Consider the following 19,679-nt stretch of genomic DNA (forward strand, 5'->3'; position numbering starts at 1 on the left):
AAAGTAAGTAAAGCAAAGGACATTAAACATAATTAATTGCGTAGCTACGTAATAAATTACATTTGCATTCACATCATGTTCTCTATCATCAGGTTCCAGTTTACACTTGGTTTTGACATCAAACAAAACCTGGCAAAAACAAGTCTTTTTTTCTTTCTTTGGAACAAGACTGTACACACAACAGTTAATTTCAGATTATTTCAATTAATTCAGATTATAATAAAATCCCTGCTTTTCTGCTTACAAATGTGTTGTATGTTTCACATCCTCTATTTCAACAGCAATTCTCTGTTTATTCCAGTGATCTACAAGAGAGAAATAATTCCTGTACAGCTACAACATGCTTCTGGGGGTTAAAAGTACTATGTGATACTATGTGAATGTACTGAATGTGAAATTGTGACCACTATGTGAATGTATTGATTGTGAAATGGTGACCATGTCCCTGTGTGTTTGTGTGTTGTAGCTGGCGCAGGATGAGGGCAGTCCGGTGCGGGGTTTTGCGGTGGTGGAGTACGAAACAGCAGAGCAGGCAGAGGCCATGCTGCTGGAGATGGACCGACACATCATCCAGGGCCATGAGATCCGCCTCTCTCTGTGCAGCCCAGGAACAGCCGGCCGGAGCACACTTGCTGCACTCATTGCTGCTCAAGGAGTGGTGAGTAACATAGACACACACACAGAGTACTGTGCAAAAGTAGAAGACCACCTGACAGAATGACAGATAAAGGTGTTAATCTACGCAGTACGCATTTATATAGATGGAAAACCACTGACATTAGGATAAATACAAATACGCATTATTATAATAAACTGTGATTTTGTCACTGTGTTAGCTTAATGGGTCTATATCCATATTATTTATCAAATAGTCATAATTTATTTTTACGTCACAATTTCCAGCTTTTCTTTATCCCCTAAAATTAGACAAGCTGTTGTTGTTAATGTACTTTTAAGACTTCTATACGTAAATTATCTCTCCTCTGATTGGCTGCCCTGTATTGTTCCTCGTTCAAAAAGCAGTCTAGGCTGAAACACAGTGTATAACCTTATTGTGAATAGGTGGTGCTATATAAATATATGTAAATGTGCTTATTTTCTTAACATCATAGAAACAGTGAATTCAAAACTGGCAGTTTATGCAGGTTAGTTTCTGTATATGGATCTTATGGATTGGGGAGTGAATGGCAAACAGTGCATTTACCCTGTATGCACACTGCAGGTGACAAAATTGCACTTGAGCGCTTCGACTGATTGCTGGTGGGCATTTAGAAAGCACACAGGTAGCAAGTTCGATTGGATTGTGTGGTCATGCAGACTACATTGTTAAAAGCATGTGAGCTAGAATAACCTAGCACTTAGCCAGTTTAGGCTATATTTATTACCTAGCATCACTTGAGACAAAAATATTTGAATGTGGATATCAAAACAAATTCATAATAGTTCACATGATTTCTTATCCAATTTATGCTCCATTTGACCAGAAAGGTTTAGCGAGCTCAGCCGTTTTACTCACCTTGTTAGGACTCAGGATCTTTACTGTCCTAGCATATTCTACATGCATTTTATTATCCATTTAATAAAAGAGTTAACTTATAACACAAGCTGTCTTCACGGTGATCGGCTATGCTAAGCTATCACTTCACTGAAGTTTCATTGTCATAGTCATCGTTACAAAATCAGTAGACACTTTCTTTTACTGTACCCATTTTTTTGCCTGATTCCAGTATATATACACAGGCTCCATACAGCACGGTAAACTCTGCCGCCGCCATCTCAACTTAGACTACATTTCCACATAAATGCAGCTGAACAAATCTTCAAAGTCAGTGCAGTGTGTGACGTGAGAACATCTTTTGTGATTGGTTATCACCACCCCGCATCACTGCTCATTTGTATAAAGTTGAGCATAGCTGAGCCTGATCGTGACGCCAGTGGTGGCTACACTGCTCACCACTGAGCATCACTGTCTTGCATTCAACATTAATGACTTCTGGCTGCCTTGGTGCTTTAATTGCTGGTGGTGTGCATGCAGGATAAAAACAATGTTCACATGCTGCATCAAACATTTGATTTTAAAAAGTGATGAAAATTATATGAGCTCTATAACTATTCTCAGGCCTCCCCTCGAGGCTGCCAGTTTTCATCCAATACCAGGTTTGGCTAATCAGTGCTTCATTAAGTTATACTTGAAAAAAAAAAAAAAAATTTACACATTTTTTCACTTACACTACATCTACTCTGCTTACCTTACATTGACTATATCGGGGCAAATAAAAAATTGTGAAAGTTGGATTTGAAATCATGTGTCCTAGTGGTGGAATTTATGCAAATCTATGCGATGGAGCGACACTGAGAAGAAGAGGACCTAGTTCTTGAAATGTCAATAACGTTACTAAAAAATGAACGTTCATTTTATTAGATTAACATTACTTTGTAATAGATTAATGTCTGTTTTTGGGTTTGTTTTATTTAGTGTAATCTTACATAGTGTTTTTGAGCAGAAATGCATTTACTGCCCAATTAAAGCACACAGAGCACTGTGCACTCTCACATACCCTGACTAACAAATACAGAAAACCTGTAGTAAATTAATTTGCCTTTTCAAGATGGAGCAGAAAAAAAAAACACAAAGGACCCTTACGCACACACACATACAGCCCAAAAGATGTGAAGGCGAGGCAGAGGCAGTGGCACTTTAATTACAGTATTCACACACTGTTCTGTTGCAGACATAGTTCTCTCCGCTGCATTTCCCAGGCTGGAAATAAAGCAGGCTGCTATTTTAGAGATGTGGGACTGATATGGTGGAAACCATGCACCAGGCTAATCTGCAACAGCATCAGCCAAAGCAGCAAGACCAGGAGCCGTTCTCAGCCTCATTGATGGTGTTAAACATTCTACGAAACATGCACACGCTCACTCGGGACTCCCACCTGCCACAGCATGATGTTTTTGGAGCGTTTCCTTAGAAAAGTGTTACTTTCATTGTTCAAGGGACCAATGAACAGAAAGGAGCCCACTCACACACGCCCACACGCTCGCACGTTTCTGTATGTTCTCAGATAGTGGTCTCGGCGGATTTGTGTCAGGCATGGATTTTATTTTCCCACCGTTCCAAATAGGTCGTCTTTCTTCTCGAATCAATGCGCTTAATTGTGTTTATCGAACTTTCTTTATTCCGTCTTCCTCTTCTTTGGACATGGCTGTGTAGGCAGTCGTGCTGTTTTTTTAGATGTCGCTACATGAGAGCCCGCGTTGATTTAGCATCGACGGAGGAGCCGCAAAGCAGGGAAGTAAATATCTCAGGGGCCTTGTTTCATTTTCAATTTAACGATTTTTCCTTTAGAAAAAAAGTACATACATCCTCCTCCCCTCCTCTGTTCTCCCTTCCGCTCTCCTCCCCTCAATCTTTTCCTCATCTTTTCTCTCTCGGCCCATCTCTTTTTCGCCTGCTGCATTCTCTTCCTGCTGTAAACCCTGCCATCCATCTCCCCTTCTCCATGAAACACGTCAAACCTAGCAAGATGAATGCGAGTTGACATTTCTCTGCAGACCTACCCCTCCAAGCCACGAGCAGCACTCTGCTCAAATGACAAATGTGCCTGCATCTCACTGAATCTCACACACACACACACACAGATTCGCAGATACTCAGACTGAGGGGGCGCAAGCCTCACTGTAGCGGAGCCTCAGCCTGGGGCTGATGCGAAAGCCCCTGCCAGTGTTTGACTTCCCTGTGTTTTCGTGGCAGAGCAAAATTGGAGCTGCCTGGGGACTAGCAGGTGTCTCCACTGGCTGTGCTCACTCCTCACAGGCTGAGAGCTGTTATGATACAGGAAGAGCGTATGCATGGCCACTGGATATGTCTATCACATTCAATTAGCTATAAAAGGGGCAGGAGAACTTCGCTGCTGCTTTAGCATCTGTAGTCCTCTTCAGCTGTGGGTAGAGATGTCCCGATCCAGGCACTGGAGCCATGCTTTAATGGTAGTACACTTCATTCAAGAAGCAGTCCAGAATGAAACACTCCTTATAACATTATTTTATATGGGTGGAGTTAAACTGCTGTAGGCTGTATAGACAGATATACATTATTGTGAAAAAGTAATCTAAGTACATTATTTAAAGCCATTTATCTTACACACTTATTAACACAATAAGTGTATTTTACTTGAAAAAAATAACATTTGATTAAAATTAGGAAGAAACAAGATTTTCTTTCAAAAAAGTTGATACTTTTTGGAGCTAGTTTGAAGAACAAAGTTCTCCCAGATGCCCCCAGCTATTGCACAGTTAGTCCTGGGCTGCCACAAGAAGAGGTTTGGAAATGGTCTGTGCAAAAGTCCAAGTAAATTCAGAGGTTTGTTTCTAAACAACTAAGAAAATAGAAAATAATTGCTGAAGACATGAAGAGACCATTAACTATGTAGTAGTGAATTGGCTGTTAAACTGTTTTTTGGTCATTTTTGTGTTCAAGATTTTTGAATGGGCCTGAAATCATGACTTTAAATGAATGTATTGATTCCACATTGGCCAAGGAGTAAGACCAGGCTGCCCAATATCGCTATACTTCTTCAACCTCTATGCTGAATGTTTAAAGAGAGCATTAAGACTGGTGAAAGAAATATCAGTAACCTTCACTATGCGGATGGGATGAGACTCATAGTGGAAAATGACAAAGATCTAAAGGCCCTTATAGGGACTTCATCTCAGTATGAAGGAAACCAAGGTTTTGATAATGGGAAAGACTCCTAACTTTAACATTGATAGTGAAAATGTAGAAATGGTGGACAGCTTTTGCTTACTTGAATCAGTTATTAACAACAAATCATCCATCAGTGAAGAAATACAAAACACATTGGCAATCGGCAGAACAAAGATGAAGGGGCTTGAAAAGATCTTCAGATGTAATAACGTGTCTCTGCAAACAAAGATCAGAATTGTCCAGGCTGTGGTCTTTGCTGCGGTTATTTATGGATGTGAAAGAAAGACAATAAAAAAGGAAGACTTTGGTGCTGGTGAAGACTTTTGAGTGATATTAAGCCCAATCAAATTCTGATCTTTTGTTAAGGCTCTTTTACCCCACTGTACTCTGTTTGTTCCCCTGTTGTATAGGTGGTATAAACAGACATTATCCACAGCCAGTATCCAAGTTTACAAGCAGACTAAATTTATGCGGTGTGGGACTGTTTTAAAGTGGAAAATAAACATTATGATGTCTGCACTGGCAGTGTTTTGACTGCAGTTAAGATAACTGTCTTTTGTCAAAACACAGTTAAAATAGCCACAGGTAACATTTAAGTGTGTAGGTATTACAAACTTAGCAAAACGTGTAACAGCACATTCAGAGCTGAGAGGAAGGAGTACTTCTCTCATATTACATGAACTTGAAATCATTGGTTGTTTTTGTTTTGTTTTTTTTAATTGTAGTTTCAAATGAACTAGATATGCACAATGGCCTCAGAATCATGTTGGTATCGGTAGATAATTGCTTAATGTTTTTTTTTTAATCAGTATTGGACAGATGTTTAGATCTGACATATATTTCAAACTGGTATTTAATTATGCAATTTATTTTCTTGTGGAAAAGCAGAGCATTTAGGTAATGCTGGGCTACTATGCTAAAATATCTGGATTTTTGTTCATTTTACAGAATTTTATTAATTTTATTGTATCTGCATTCCTATAGAAAATAAATTTATATTTCTCTGTAATGCTAATCCAGGTGTATTTGGTCCAGATGTTTTACATTTAGTAAATATACAAGTATCGGATATTGGTATCGACCCACAATTCCCTTATTAGTGAATTCAAAAAACATATCAGTTTAGAGTGTGTTCCACTATGCACATCCTACATTGTGTGATTTTACTGTATCATTTTAAAGTAATTGACATTGTTATGTAAAGTTTTACTCTCTTTAATGTACTGTATGTTTACTTTGTGCAGCTGTATTATCTGAGACAAAACAAAAATTGAATTGAACTCAGTATTGGTATATAAGAAGTTTTGAAGGACCAGATCACGGTTGGGTGCAGAAACTGGACTGGACTGGGGAATCCCTAGGAATTCCTGGTTATAGTTAGTAGAACTCAGACAGGCTGGTGCTTTCTGCCCATTTGTGACAAGAATTTTTCACCATTTTTCGTCTCCAGATGTGGCTGGTAATGAGGGTATTTATAGGGGGGTTTAGAGCAACAGCTAGGATGTCTAAGAGTCATACTGTATGGCTCATGGTCCACTGTTTCGAATCGCAGTCTGTTGCTCTATCTTCACACTGTCAGATACATATAAGCCGTAGGGCCATCCTCCCTCGCTCATCTCTCCCAACTATATTAGGATGTAAGTTTCATACTATTACAGCCACTACCAAAAATGTCTTTTGTGCAAACCCCAGCAAGAATGAGTGTCTGAGCATGTATGTATGTGTGTATACAGTCGTTTTCAAGTCTTCAAAAATGTTAGTGTAAATTTTCTGTTTATTTGCCAAGTCTAACATATTGGAAAAAAATTAAACAAAATATAAAATGTGCCATAACTTTAACACAGATCACATTTTGTTTTTTTATTTTTCCCAATATTCAGCAAATTACAGTAACATGCAATAACAGTGCATTAAAGTGTGCAGAAGTGTTTCCTGTTTTGAGCAGAGGTGCCCAAAGTTTTGCATACCACTGTGTACATGTGTGTGTGCAAGTGAGTATGTGTGTGTGTGTGCTTAAGTGTGTGTGAATGTGTACTTGTGTGTATGTGAGTATGTTTGCCAATAAGCTGGCAAAGGATTGTAGATGGTACTGAAATATAATACAGCCTGTTTCAGAATTCATGCAGTACTCAAAAGCCTGAGTTTTAGGGGCTAGTGTGTGTGTGTGTGTGTGTGTGTGTGTGTGTGTGTGTATGTGTGTGTGTAGGTGTGTGTGTGTGTGTGTGTGTGTGTGTGTGTTCAGGCCTCCTGGGGTACAGTATACAGCAGATGGAGTTTCGGTGTGATTGGGAGGAAAGCCATTCTACTTGCAGACATCTCAGATCTAATGAGGAGATCAGAGCTTCTACCATTCATGCCAGCATGCATACACACACACACACACACACACACACACAAACACACACACTAGCCCCTAACACTTAGGCTTCTGCATGAATTCTGAAACAGGTTGTATTGTATTTCAGTACCATCTACAATCCTGTGCCAGCTAATTGTTGGTTTTAAAAATACCAACCAAATCATTGTGATGCTGTTAGCAATTGTATGTGTGTGTGTGTGTGTGTGTGTGTGTGTGTGTGTGTGTACATACAGCACTGTGCAAAAGTCAGAGACCACCCTTTATTTATTTAATTACCAGTCAAAACCACCTTGCAGTAGAAGTAGAAAGGAGACCTGCTTTCAGTGTTTCTAAGAAATCTGCAGGGATATGTTTCCACACCTCCAAAGTTCAGTCTTAGAAGTGGGTTGTATTTTCTGCTTCTTACAATCCAAGTAATCCCAAACACATTCAGTGATGTTGATGTCTGGACTGGGGTGGCCAGTCCATTGTCTTGAGAATACCAGTAGCTTCTTTTTTTTGTCGATTTCCTTTTCTTAGTGAAGGCTTCTTGACAGCTACACACTGTTTTAGACCCATAGCGTCAGGCCTGGATTATCCAATGGGTTTTATGGGCATGTGCCCAGGGTCCCAAGCCACTTGGGAGCCCTTGCGAACAAGACAATCTAAACAGCCATTTTGACTCGTCGAGTAGAGGTGGGAAATTTACTAGGTGCACAGCAGGAAAAATGTTTGTCATTGTGTTACAGACATTGTTAATCCTGATGCTCTCCATGTCTGTCCTAAACATACGCTTAATTTTCTCCTTCAGTCACTGCTTGTCAACCATTACACTATCCTCTCTTACCTTGTTCTCCCCCCTCTCTCAATCAGTATTTCCTCATACTACCACCATATTGAAGGCATGGTCTGAACTCACAAATAGGTTGTATAGTGTAGGGACAGAATTCTTAGTGGTTTTGTTGGTTTCTATTAGTTTATTTTCCGAAGTTCTTTTAATAGAAAGATTTTTTGTGTTAAAACACATTATAACCATGATAAAGGTTAGTGTTATGTATGATGTGTTCAAGTTTATCAATTCAACCTGTATTAATGTGGTAGAAATAAGTAGGTGGTGATTGTAGTTATATATAAATATAGGTGCTTTATTAGCGATATTGATAAATCTGTGGGGTCTCAATACTGATATATTGCTTGGACTATAATACAATTGAGATGGAATATAGACTAAAATTAACTGATAGACTACATTGGCCAATGTGGTATTGGCATTCACTTCCTCATAGCTAGGCACATAAAACTATCAAACATTGTGTGTGATGACAAATATCTGTTTGATTTTTGTGTCTTTTTTTGCAGTGCAGTATCTTTCAAGGTCTCTATGTAAGCTATGTACATAGCTTTTTCTGTACATGCTGAAAATACAAAGAACCCAGAAACAGCGAGCAGTTCTGTTTCTACATTTTATGAAAGCTTAGATGATAATATCTCAATACAAAATATAAAAATAGAGCTATTATGTGTCTCTGGCCCTGACATGAGTGTGTATTTTGTCTTATAGATGCTGAGCAATAAAAAGGGTTTACTGCCTGAGCCGAATCTGGCTCAGCTCCTCAACAGCATGACCAATCCAGCTGCCCTTCAGGTGCTTATGAGACCATACCACGCTGGCAAACGAGGAGGTACACACACACACACACACACACACACACACACACACACACTGACCCTGTTTGTTGTTTCTGAACACATTATGCAAATGATCTACTGAATATTCAGCAGCACTTTTGGAAAGTATTTATGCAAACAGAACAGTTGTCAGTTTTTAATTTGCCTCAATTGCAGGCATTTCAGTCTAGAGCGTAATAACACACCGTTCATGAGTGGTCACACTATCAAAAGCTGGTCTTCAGTTCAGCAGCCCAGACCAGGTCCCTCTCCTGATGAAAACCTAATCATATATTAAAATGAACTTTTCATTGGGCTGGAGGATAAATGAGCTCCGGAAAGCCTGCAAGCTGGAGCTTAAGGAGAACACACAATTAGCCCACCAAATATAGCCCATGATTAAATCTTAAACTTCTCCACCTATTCTGGAACAAGTTGCCATTAGTGCTCACGCTGGAATTGGATATGAGGAGAGAGTAGACCGCTGCCATTGCCCATGCTCTTTGTGTTCTTTCACCAACCCCTTTTGTCTTTATTTTTAATCACTTATTTTACTTTCTCACTGGTGAGTCTCCACCACACTGCCATCTTTTTCTTTTTCGTCTTCAGGGAAGTTTCGTCCTCACGCTGTTCCCTTTCTCCGGCCGCCACTGACAGCAGCGCTGCTTCAACTCGGAAAAGCACAGCAGGTATTTCACTCTCCAACACACTCACTTTTCTCCTCTCTCTCTGTCGCTTTCTCTCTACCTCTCTCTCTCTCTCTCTCTCTCCATTTTCCTCTCTCTCTCCTCCCTCTTTCTCTCCCTCTGTTTTTCTCTATATCTGTTTCACTCTCTCACACACTATCCTCCTGTCTTTCTTTCTTTCCCTCTCTCCCTCTCTCTTTCCTCCATATATCTATTTCTCTGTTCTCTGTCTCTACTACTCTACTCGCTCTCTCCCTTTCTCTCTCCCTCTCTGTCATACTCTCACTCTCCACCTTCTTTCTGTTTTTCTCTCTCATTCTCTCCCTTTCTCCCTATCTGTCATCCTCTCTCTCCTCCCTCTTTCTCTCTGTGTCTTTATCTGTTTCCTTTTTCCTGTTTCTCTCTCTCTCTGTTGCCTTCTTTGTGTCACTTTTTCACTGTCACATTCTCTCTACTCTCTCTTCATTTCTCCATCTTCCTTTCACTTTCCTCTCACTCTGTTTTACTCAGTCTTTCTATTTCAGTCTTTCTTTTTTCTATCCCTATTGTGTCTTCCTCTGTTCTTCTTTCTCTCTTTTTAACTCTCTCAACTCTTGTTCTCTTTCGCTCTCTTTATTTTCCGCTGTCCTCCCTCTTTCTCTTTTCTCTGTATTGCTCAATCTATTTCTTTCTTTTGCTTTTTGTCTCTCTCTTTCACTAAGTCTTTGTCCCTTTCTCATCATGTCTGTCCTCTTCCTTTGTTCTCTTTCTTTCTCTCAATTTTTCTCTGCCTTTCTCTCTTATGTTCTTTTTCTCCTCCTTTCCCTTTCCCTTTTCTGTCTCTCTTACTCTTTCTCTCGCTCTTTCCTCACACTCTTTTTTTGTCTCTGTCTACATTTCTTTCTTGCTCTTGTTCCCTTCCCTTTTCTCTCCTGATTCTTTCCTCTTTCTCTCCCTTTCTCTTTCTTTCCCTGTCTCTCTCTTTGTCTTTTTTTTCTTTTTGTCTCTGCCTCTCTTTCTCTCTCTCTTTCTCTCTCTCTGTGGTAAGGCACACAGGAACATGAGTGTTGTGGATGTGGAGGCAGTGGAAGTGGCACAATCAGAATTCACAGGAACAGGAGTTAGATCCTGATGAGTTTACACAGACACTCTTACGCACTGACTGTGACATTTCTCCTCTCTCTCTGTCCTGCAGAATGCCATGCTGGGGAACGGACTGGTTCTGCAGAACCTTCTCCACATGCAGATGGCCCAACAGCAACTTCTACACATTAAGGACAAGCACATCACTAATGTGAGGGTGTGTGTCTGTGAGTGTGTGTAATGTGATAACGTGTGTATCTCAGGGTGTTTTCACACCTAAAAGTCCGGACCGAGGTCTGAACCAGGGTTCATGTTTTTATTATATTGTATACATTGGATCCGGTTAGTTTTGCTTTCACATTCAGTTTAGTGAGCGCACTAAAGAACTGAGCATTACACGTCCTGTCGTCATCACCTATGTGGGCTGCGTCTCCCTACACTTGGAGAAAAATGAATATCCTCTCTTTATCTCGTCCTCTCAGAAAATAAGGTATAAGTTTCATCATTTTTATGCCTTTTTTCAAGTTGATTTTTGACTTTTTCATTGGACCAAATTACAGTTAATTATTGTCTCCTTTTCTCCCCGTGTGCCACCCTGGCTCATTTTTAGTTCTCTCCTAGTTCTTTTTCTGAACCATTCAAAAAGTCTCACAGATGAACTGAACCATGGTTCATTTTGAACCAAGATCACCTCTTTTTGTTGGACCACATTTTGGTCCTTTGGTCCAGACTGTGGTCTGGGGCACCTGCTATTTTGAATCAAACCAAACTGAAAAGACCAACAGTCCAGACCAAAAAAGGTAGGTGTGAAAGCACCCTCAGTGTCTGTAATGAATGTGTGTCTGTGTGTGCATATGTCTGTATTTCTACATCTACTTGAAAAGTGGATGTGTTGCATTCATCTAAAGCCACGCATATTATTCAGCAGCCGCTTCTCCTGAGAAGAAATGATTGCTTTGTTCTGTTCCTTTTTTTTTACATAATGAAAGCTGTGACTTTCACTCAGGAAGACATTATTTTTTGTTTAGCTTGCATGCTACTCAGAGAGCTTGCGGGCTAAATTATTCTTTTATTTGATATTACACAATAACAGTTCACTTCAGCCCAGAGGAGGCATGTGGGAAGGCAGAAACATGATGTATGCAGCTGTAATGCTGGTAGTACATCCTCTGCGTATCTCTCATTAATTCCCTCTGAGGAGTGTGTGAGCAGGCAACACAGGGTAATATGCATGCCTAAGTGTGTATTCGCTGCAAATGTTACATTGTGACAGTATAATACTGCATTCAAGTAGTTGTCCCAGATTCATAGAGCAGTAATAATGAATGCTTTTTACAGGTGCTTTCTGATGTAGTAATCTGTTAAGACATTGTTGCTGTTGGAACAAAAGCTTGTATCTCACAAAATGTTAGCCCTCCCATATCCTTTATATTCTGTTAATATTTCATGATGAATGGAGCAATGAAAATGCAGCAAAATTACTTGGGGAAAAAATAGTTCCATTGACTTCCGTTCAAAGTTAAGAAAGTTATTACAGTAACTTTATACAGGGTTTTGCTCTGACAGCGACAGTATGTACATACATTGTAGTCCATAAGCAATTAGACAGTGACACAATTTCTGACCCTGAACTTCAGACATTAGATTTGCAATTAACCAATAACTCTGAAGTTGAAGTCCAGACTGGCAGCATAAGGTTGGCTCTATTTACACCTATGTTAGGTAAATCATATAGGAATTAAAGATCTGCACAGGCATGAAATTGAACACGGAACCCAACCCGTACCCACAACTCTCAGAACTAAACCAGCAAAGCTTAACTGGTTCTGCTAAATTTGAAACCCGAACCTACGTGCATTGCTGTGGAATGGCTAACATTAGCTAGCTAGACTTCAGCCTCACATCAGTATCTCATCACTAGCTAACATAACATTAACATGAGTATAATTTACAAAGTGATAATTCTAGCAGCGAGTGACACATCAAAATATTATTCCTGGTTACAATCTGGTGCTCTTATTGGCCATGTTCTAGTGATTATTATTGGCTATGAATCTGGTGATTGTGTCTAAATGGTTGCAAATATCTTGCAGTTGATGACTGTCTGAAGTCAGTGATCCCTAGACCTCAGCAGGCACGGGGTATCCTCCCTGGTGATGGTCTGCCAGTCCTATAATGCAGTCATTTTAGGTTTCAGTTTGTTTTGGGGGTTTTCTGCTTTTAGTCTTGTATTCTTATCTAAGTGAATTGTCAGCTTAATGGGATTCAATTTGGGTGATTGACTTGGCCAAGAACATTCCTTTTTAGGAAGCATTTGGTTGGATCTGAGCAGACAAAATGCTTCCCTACGCTTCAGGACTCTGCCTGCTGCTGTTGTCAGTAGTCACACATCAGCGAGTCAGTTCCACTGGCAACCATACATGCCCATGCCCCCATGTTTCGCAGATGAGGTATTTCGCTTTGGATCAAGAGCAGTTCCTTTTTTCCTCCATACTTTCCTCATTCCATCACTGTTAATCTGTTCTGGGCCAGAACTCTGACATCTTTTTATGCACTTTTTAACAAACTGTAACTTGGCCTTTCTCCTCTGGAGACGTACCAGTTGTTTGGGGCGTGAAGTGAACTTTCATGTCATGTGGATATATTTTTCACTTGATGGTAATCTTTGACACATCTGCCTACATCCTGAAGAGTTTTTTTTCTTGATTGAAATGATTCTTCAGTCATCCCCTGCTGTGGTTTTGCATGGTCTGCTAGGTTGTTTGCTATTGCTAAGCTTGCTTTTTCATTTTTGCTTGTTTACTATGTAACGGACAGTTGATTTTAACAAGTAATCTTTTTGCTCTGTCTCAAATTTTTACTGGCATTCTGACTTCTTTAGACCTCATAATGAGAGACCTCCAGATGCAAACACACCTGGAATGCCAGATCTTTTGTTAGCTCTAATGATAAACTAATGATGCAACGACACACAGCTAGCCAAGAAGCAGACAAATGACCAGTTACTTTTGGTATCATGAAATAGGGGTAATATGTAGTGTTATAGACTCCAATCCTGCTCTCAAGACTACAATTTAGTGGTCACAATCTTATCTAGGGCTCAGCAGCATTTTGACTTGGTCTTGTCTCAGTCTTAGGTTAAGGAGGACTCTTTTTTATTATTTTTTTTCTGGAGACTAGTTGAGTGCAAGGCCTCTTTTATTTTTATTTATCTATTTATTTATTGAGCACACATCTGCGTAAACTGAAGCTCATTTAAACCCTTCCATTTATACCAGCTGTGTGCTGCACACATAAATTTCAGCTTTAAGCCTCAAGTCTGTTTCATGCCGCTTGCCTCCAGAAGCAGGTACAAAATACAGTCCTACAACATTTCAGAATATTTACAAAATGTTACAAAACAAACGTTTGAATCAGAAACATTTAACTTTAATGCTGTACTGCATGGCTGGTGAAATTCATACTTGCAATAGTTTGATATGTGCTGTTAATATATGACGTTCAGTGAAACATTGCACAATGAGGTAGTCAAACTTTGACTAATTTAGCCTAAAGCAAAGATATTGGCCTATTTATTTTAAAATTCTTTTTAATATCGCATTGGTATGCAAATGTTGTGTTGAAAATTTGCCACCGTAACAGCCCTGCAGTCAATACATCCATAATACATAAAATATGTAATTCATAAAATCTGCCTGAATATAGGCTAATGGGAAAAACAGGTCATTGCTCTCCTCTTTCAGTTATTTTATACAGGCTAATATTAAAAGCAGAAAGGACAGAGAAATGTCTTTTAACTTACCTTTATTTGCTTCCAAAAATCAGGATTGAAGTAAGACAGCTAATAGAAAAACAAGTTTATTTATTATTTTACTTCATCATTATGCTGTGTATCATGTATAAAGAATGTAACATGAGCTACAATTTTTATTTTTTTTTATTATTCTGGTCTTGGTTTGGACTTGGTCTCTTTCGCTCTTGGTTTTGACTCGAACACTACCAAATTTTGATCTCGACTTCGACTAGAAGTGTCCAGGTCTTGACTAAAATTCTAATAGGGCTGAACGCATATACTATGCCCAGTCTAGGAGCAGCGCAGTGGGCTAGTGGGAGTTTAAGAGCCTCACCCAAGGGCACAACCTGGAATACCCAGTCAGTTTTGGGATTTGAACACATGGCCTTCCAGTGGCTGTCTCACTTCTGTCTACCTCTAGGCTGCCAACCACCATTAAGTACATCTACCTTGTATCTACACTCATTTTACAATTTTATTAGGTCCACTTACCAAATAGATGCACATATGAGCTGAATAACTATTACCCCCCCTCTACACCGTCCAATTAGAGTGATGGACCATTCTAAGCACTGCAGTGACGCTGACATGGTAGTAGTATGGTAGGTTTTTTGCACTGGTACGAATGTGTCAGATACAGCAGAAGGCTGAAATTCTGCACTTTAATCTTAATTTGAAATTGAATGTGCTGAAGTACTAAGCCAAAACAACAAAAACTGTACCATGTTCCAATTACTTACAGACTGCATTGTGTGAAACCATTTTGTGGAGTGTAGCCTTAAAAAGTATGCAGGCAGAATTCTTATCCACTTACCATTTTCTTTCTTTCCTCCCTCCTTATTGCCCACCCCCCTCCTCTCCAGATTCCCAGTCTTTTAGGTGACCCCTCCCGGTTACTTCTCCATAAAGTTCTGGGTCTGCGTGCTCCGGCTCCGGTGCCTTTGGCGAAGGGGCTGCTGGGAGATTCCCCCACTGGTGGGTTTTGTACGCTGGTCTTGCGTAGGCAGCCAGGCCCCCTCCCTGCACCCAGAGTGCAGAGGTCTGTGCTGCTGCTTCAGAGAAGTCCATTTGCAATGCAAATCTTTGCACTGTTTGAGAAACCCATTATGAATAGTTAGAGGCTGCTGCTTCAATCAGTGTTTTTTCCTTTTGTGATGTTATTCAATGCGAGTGTGTGTGTGCGCGTGCTTTGCTATTATCTGATATATTAAAGCAGGTGAAACCTTTGAAATGTGTGTACATGTGTAGGGTCATTACCATTTCAGTGTCAGTGCAGTGTTGTCCTCAACAGGAACCAAAAGAAGATGTGGTAATGTTTTAGTAAATCATCATGTCTGAAATGGATACTTTGTAAGAGAAGGAAAAATCTTAAAATCAGTGTATGTTAAAATGGAATTCTACTGCTAATTTTTAATTTTGAGTTTTTATATGTAATATTGTGTTATCTAATAGTAAAATAGTCGTAAATCTAAAAAAAATACTTTTCTTTGGGGACTATTTGCTCTACAACACCCTGCATGTACCTCTCTGACATTAATGTATTGTAAAAAAGATGTTTTAGGCCAGAACCTTTTAAAAAAACATGATCACCATGATGTATCAGACATCAGGTAGTACATTTATAGCTATTTCATGCAACAACTTTTCTAAAGACTTTTTTACAGCAGTTATCTGCAAATACCAATAAGATTCATTCTGTCATTCTGCTTTCCTACTCAAAAACAGCTTTGCTTTTCATGAAATTTAACCAGTGTTGCTTTAATTTGGGCAAAAATTCAACCAGTGTTGCTTTAAACTGAGAACTGAATGCACAATAATTACCTTAGTCTCACTCCTCTCTTCTGTTCTCAGAGTTGGGTCAGGAGTCCACTCCTGTTACATCCCAGGCCGGAGGCTCCATAGCAGGGGTGATGAGTTACACCCCAGGCCGCTCTCACACCAGCTCGGGCACTGAGCAGAACGGCGTCCCGGCCACCTCCACTGCCCCAGACAAGCAGCCTGCACCTCCAGGAACCACAGGGGCCTCTGCTAATGCTCAAGCTCAGCTACACAGCTTCCTTCCTGGGTTAACCAGAGCAGGCCTGGGGCCCTTATTGGGGAACACAGCTCACAAAGCTCCGCTCAACCCTCACAGTACTACACCAGAGACTAGTGCTCCAGTTACAGTGAGTGTGTACTTCAGTCTTTTTGCTTCTCTATTTTCTGTTTGTCTTTTGTTTGTGTTTAAGGGCTGTAAATTTTATTGCAGGTATTTAAAATTTCTCAGTGATATTAAAGATACTTAATGTGATTTGATGATCGTTAAGAACAGTTTTTTTGTTTTTAATGGGCCTCATTCACCAACCATTCTTAAGAACTAATTTCTTCTTAAAGCCCATTTATGCAGTTTCATGAAGATTCTGACATTCACCAGTGTTAATTGAGATTTATTGTAAGGTAAGGACAGGATCTAGCACAAAGGTGAGCAGACGTAGACTTTTCTTAGGATCTTTCTCAAGAACTAATTTGAGAAAAAAGTTAGGAAGATATTGGTGAATGAGGCCCAATGATCTTAACCATATTTCAAGTAGAAACTGCGTAAATATTTCAGATTACATGCTGATGGACAGTGGCAGAGCTATGGCAACATAAACAACCCCATGCCAGCAGCTCTGTATTATGGCAGAAGAAGAGCTTTTAAGCTATGTGCGATAACAGATCATAGAGGTAGAGTTGCGATTAAATGGGCCAGTGTTAGTGGCTAGTGCAGTTTATTTGCCTTTTGCTAAATTTCAGTCAATAAAGGTAAGTCTGTTCACTCTGAGACCATCTTGGCAATGCTTCCGGACTGTTGTTTCCAGTCGTACAAGACCAGGCTCCTATCTCTTTAAATAAGGAGAAACCTGGAACTAAAAGCTATGTTAAAATTTAAAAACATATTTGAATCACTGGTTAAGTCTGACAAAAATAGCATACATAATTTAAAATAGCATAGTAGCGTTTAGCTGAAACAATGCAAAAATGTGTTCCTGCTTATGCCTTTTAATCGAAGGGTGGGACTTTCTGTAATATACTCATGTTATGAGCTAGGGGTGGGAATCTCTAGGCACCTCACGATTCGATTCGATTACGATTCAGAGGGCTGCGATGCGATTATAAAACGATTATCGATGCATCTGGATGCGTCTTTTTTTTTCTATACAGGATTTCTATTTTCTCACTGTGTCAGGACTGTGATCCATAATGAATTTACTTTCAATATCTATTATTAATAAATGGAAGTGATGTGGCAAGTGAACTAGAAGGCTTTCATTCAGTGCTATTGTTTGGAGCACATGAGACGCTGTTGCCACTCATTTGCGATGAAATACGCAGTTACGGCGACATAAGATCCAGAGATCCAGTGGCAATGGGTGTCCATGCAGCACGTTACAGCTATTCTACTCGTTTTCTTTAGTGATTTCATAACTTCGGTTTTGGTCTCATTGTAGAGAGGAGGGGGGATCTCTGCGTCAGTAAAATATCTTCGAGACGGGACGTGCAACATAGCGTGACCTGTTTCGCAATGACTGAGAACCGGCATGCAGACTGCAGGTCACGTAGCAACGATTCATTATTCACATTTATAAGCAGCGTAGTTGGTTTCCTGTTACGTTAAATCTGCAGCAAGAGACTGTCAAACACTAAAAAGTTGCGAAGCTGAAGTCGCTTCTCTTTCAAATTTTCCCATTCCACCTTAAATGGTGCCGCATTCACATTCTGCGCCTCATTTAGAATTTAAGGTGGAACGGGAAAATTCAAACAAGAAGCTGGAGAATGAGAAGCGACTTCAACCTCGTAAAACAGTTGAACGTTTTACGAAGACATTTTACAAGAAACTGATCTACTTCTGAAGAAAAGTTTTCTGGTGGAAATTGGAGAAAAGCGGCTATAGCTAAAGCTTAAAGCAGAGCAAAGTAAGTCTCCGTTTTTGTTTATATTTTTTAACCTAATTTATACTAGGACATTTGCACGTACTGAGACATACTGGACATTAAATGTTGTGGCTCCCAAAGATGGTTTGATTTTTGTTGAAAGGACAAAATGGCTCTTCTTATCATTTGGACTGTGACTCCTGACCTGACCTGGCTTTTAATGCAGAGGGTGCCGGTCGGATTTCACGCTCATCCAGTTGTGTTTTTGTTGTGTGCCGCCACAGACTGTCCGGGCGCTGAGCTTACCCACTTCCAAGTTCCGCCTTTTGTGTTCCGTCAACATTACGTTATAAATTAAGTATTTAGAAAATCGATTTTTGACGTTCAGAATCGTTCACGTCCGCATCGCGATGCATCTAAGAATCGACTTTTTCCCGCACCCCTATTATGAGCTATCCCGTTCTTTTTTCAACCAATTAATTATGTCCTCTTTGTTTATAATGTCTCTGTTACAGTATTGTGGCTAGGTGTCTGTCATAGGCGACAAAGCATTAAAACAAATAAAGAATACAGGGAAAGAATAACTAATTAAAATAAAACTAAAACCTATAAAATCTTTAAAACACTAGCCTGCTATCTTGCTCATTAGTTATTGCTGAGGCTCAAATTAAGAGTTTACGGTTTATGTAAGGTGGGGGTCTGGCAGGGTTAGCAGACAGAAATTCTGATTGGTGAGAAAAAAAACTGATATCAGCTTCTCCCAGCATAGGCCCACCCACCTTGAGTCCAACAGAGAAACAAAAAAATGCAAGAATTTCTCCTCTGAAATTAGACCGAAGATTAAGACTCAACTTACAGTTTATCACTGTGTTTTATCCCTCGTCTGCTTCAGTGTGGGGGACCGTCGGAAAGTTACAGGACAAAATTGTAAAGCAAAGGAAAAAGAAAATAACCCCCAACTCTGTTTAATCGTTTACCATGGTTATTTTTTCAGTCACCTGTCTAAGTGGACTCTGTTATCGGCACAGGCCTGGAAATGTCCTATATTGTTCTGTATGTTCACCATTAAGTACTAAAGTCATGCAGGAATCTGTAGCTAACAGTAATAATGGATTAAGGCACTACACTGACAGCCCCTTTAAGGCTCTGTGTGCGCGCATGCATGCTCATACTCTCATGTGTGTCTTTGTACAGCTAGTCATTATTTGAATCATAAAGAGCAACCTCATTCTGTCTGTGAAACACACAGGCACACTCTCTCTGACATTTTCCTCCCCAGATTTCTTTCTGTCCATATATTCCATTCATCTGTATGTGTGTGTGTGTGTGTGTGTGTGTGGAGCTGAAGAGTATTAACTGTGCTCTTACTGTTCTCCGTCCACTTTTGCAGCCTCATGCTGCCTTTGGCCTGGCCTCTGACTACACACACACGCACTAATGGACTCTCTTCGGCCTTGCATTATAGATGATGTTTGTGTGAGAGAGTAGAAAAAAACTCCTACTGTAGCACTTGTATTAAACAGACCTTTGT

The 19,679-nt window shown here is 39.9% G+C and overlaps 1 protein-coding gene across 1 annotated transcript in view; it reads left to right on the forward strand.

Annotated features, from left to right (window-relative positions):
- The window catches only part of raver2 (ribonucleoprotein, PTB-binding 2), an 89,479-nt gene that overhangs the window by 54,224 nt on the left and 15,576 nt on the right, over window positions 1–19,679 (forward strand). The window contains exons 4-9 of the mRNA XM_036570234.1: window positions 467–658; window positions 8,608–8,728; window positions 9,324–9,403; window positions 10,575–10,673; window positions 15,119–15,230; window positions 16,107–16,420. Coding sequence (XP_036426127.1) covers window positions 467–658; window positions 8,608–8,728; window positions 9,324–9,403; window positions 10,575–10,673; window positions 15,119–15,230; window positions 16,107–16,420 — 918 coding nt within the window. The remainder of the gene's footprint in view (window positions 1–466; window positions 659–8,607; window positions 8,729–9,323; window positions 9,404–10,574; window positions 10,674–15,118; window positions 15,231–16,106; window positions 16,421–19,679) is intronic.

Source organism: Colossoma macropomum, unplaced genomic scaffold (assembly GCF_904425465.1).
Source record: "Colossoma macropomum unplaced genomic scaffold, Colossoma_macropomum, whole genome shotgun sequence".
NCBI lineage: Eukaryota > Metazoa > Chordata > Actinopteri > Characiformes > Serrasalmidae > Colossoma > Colossoma macropomum.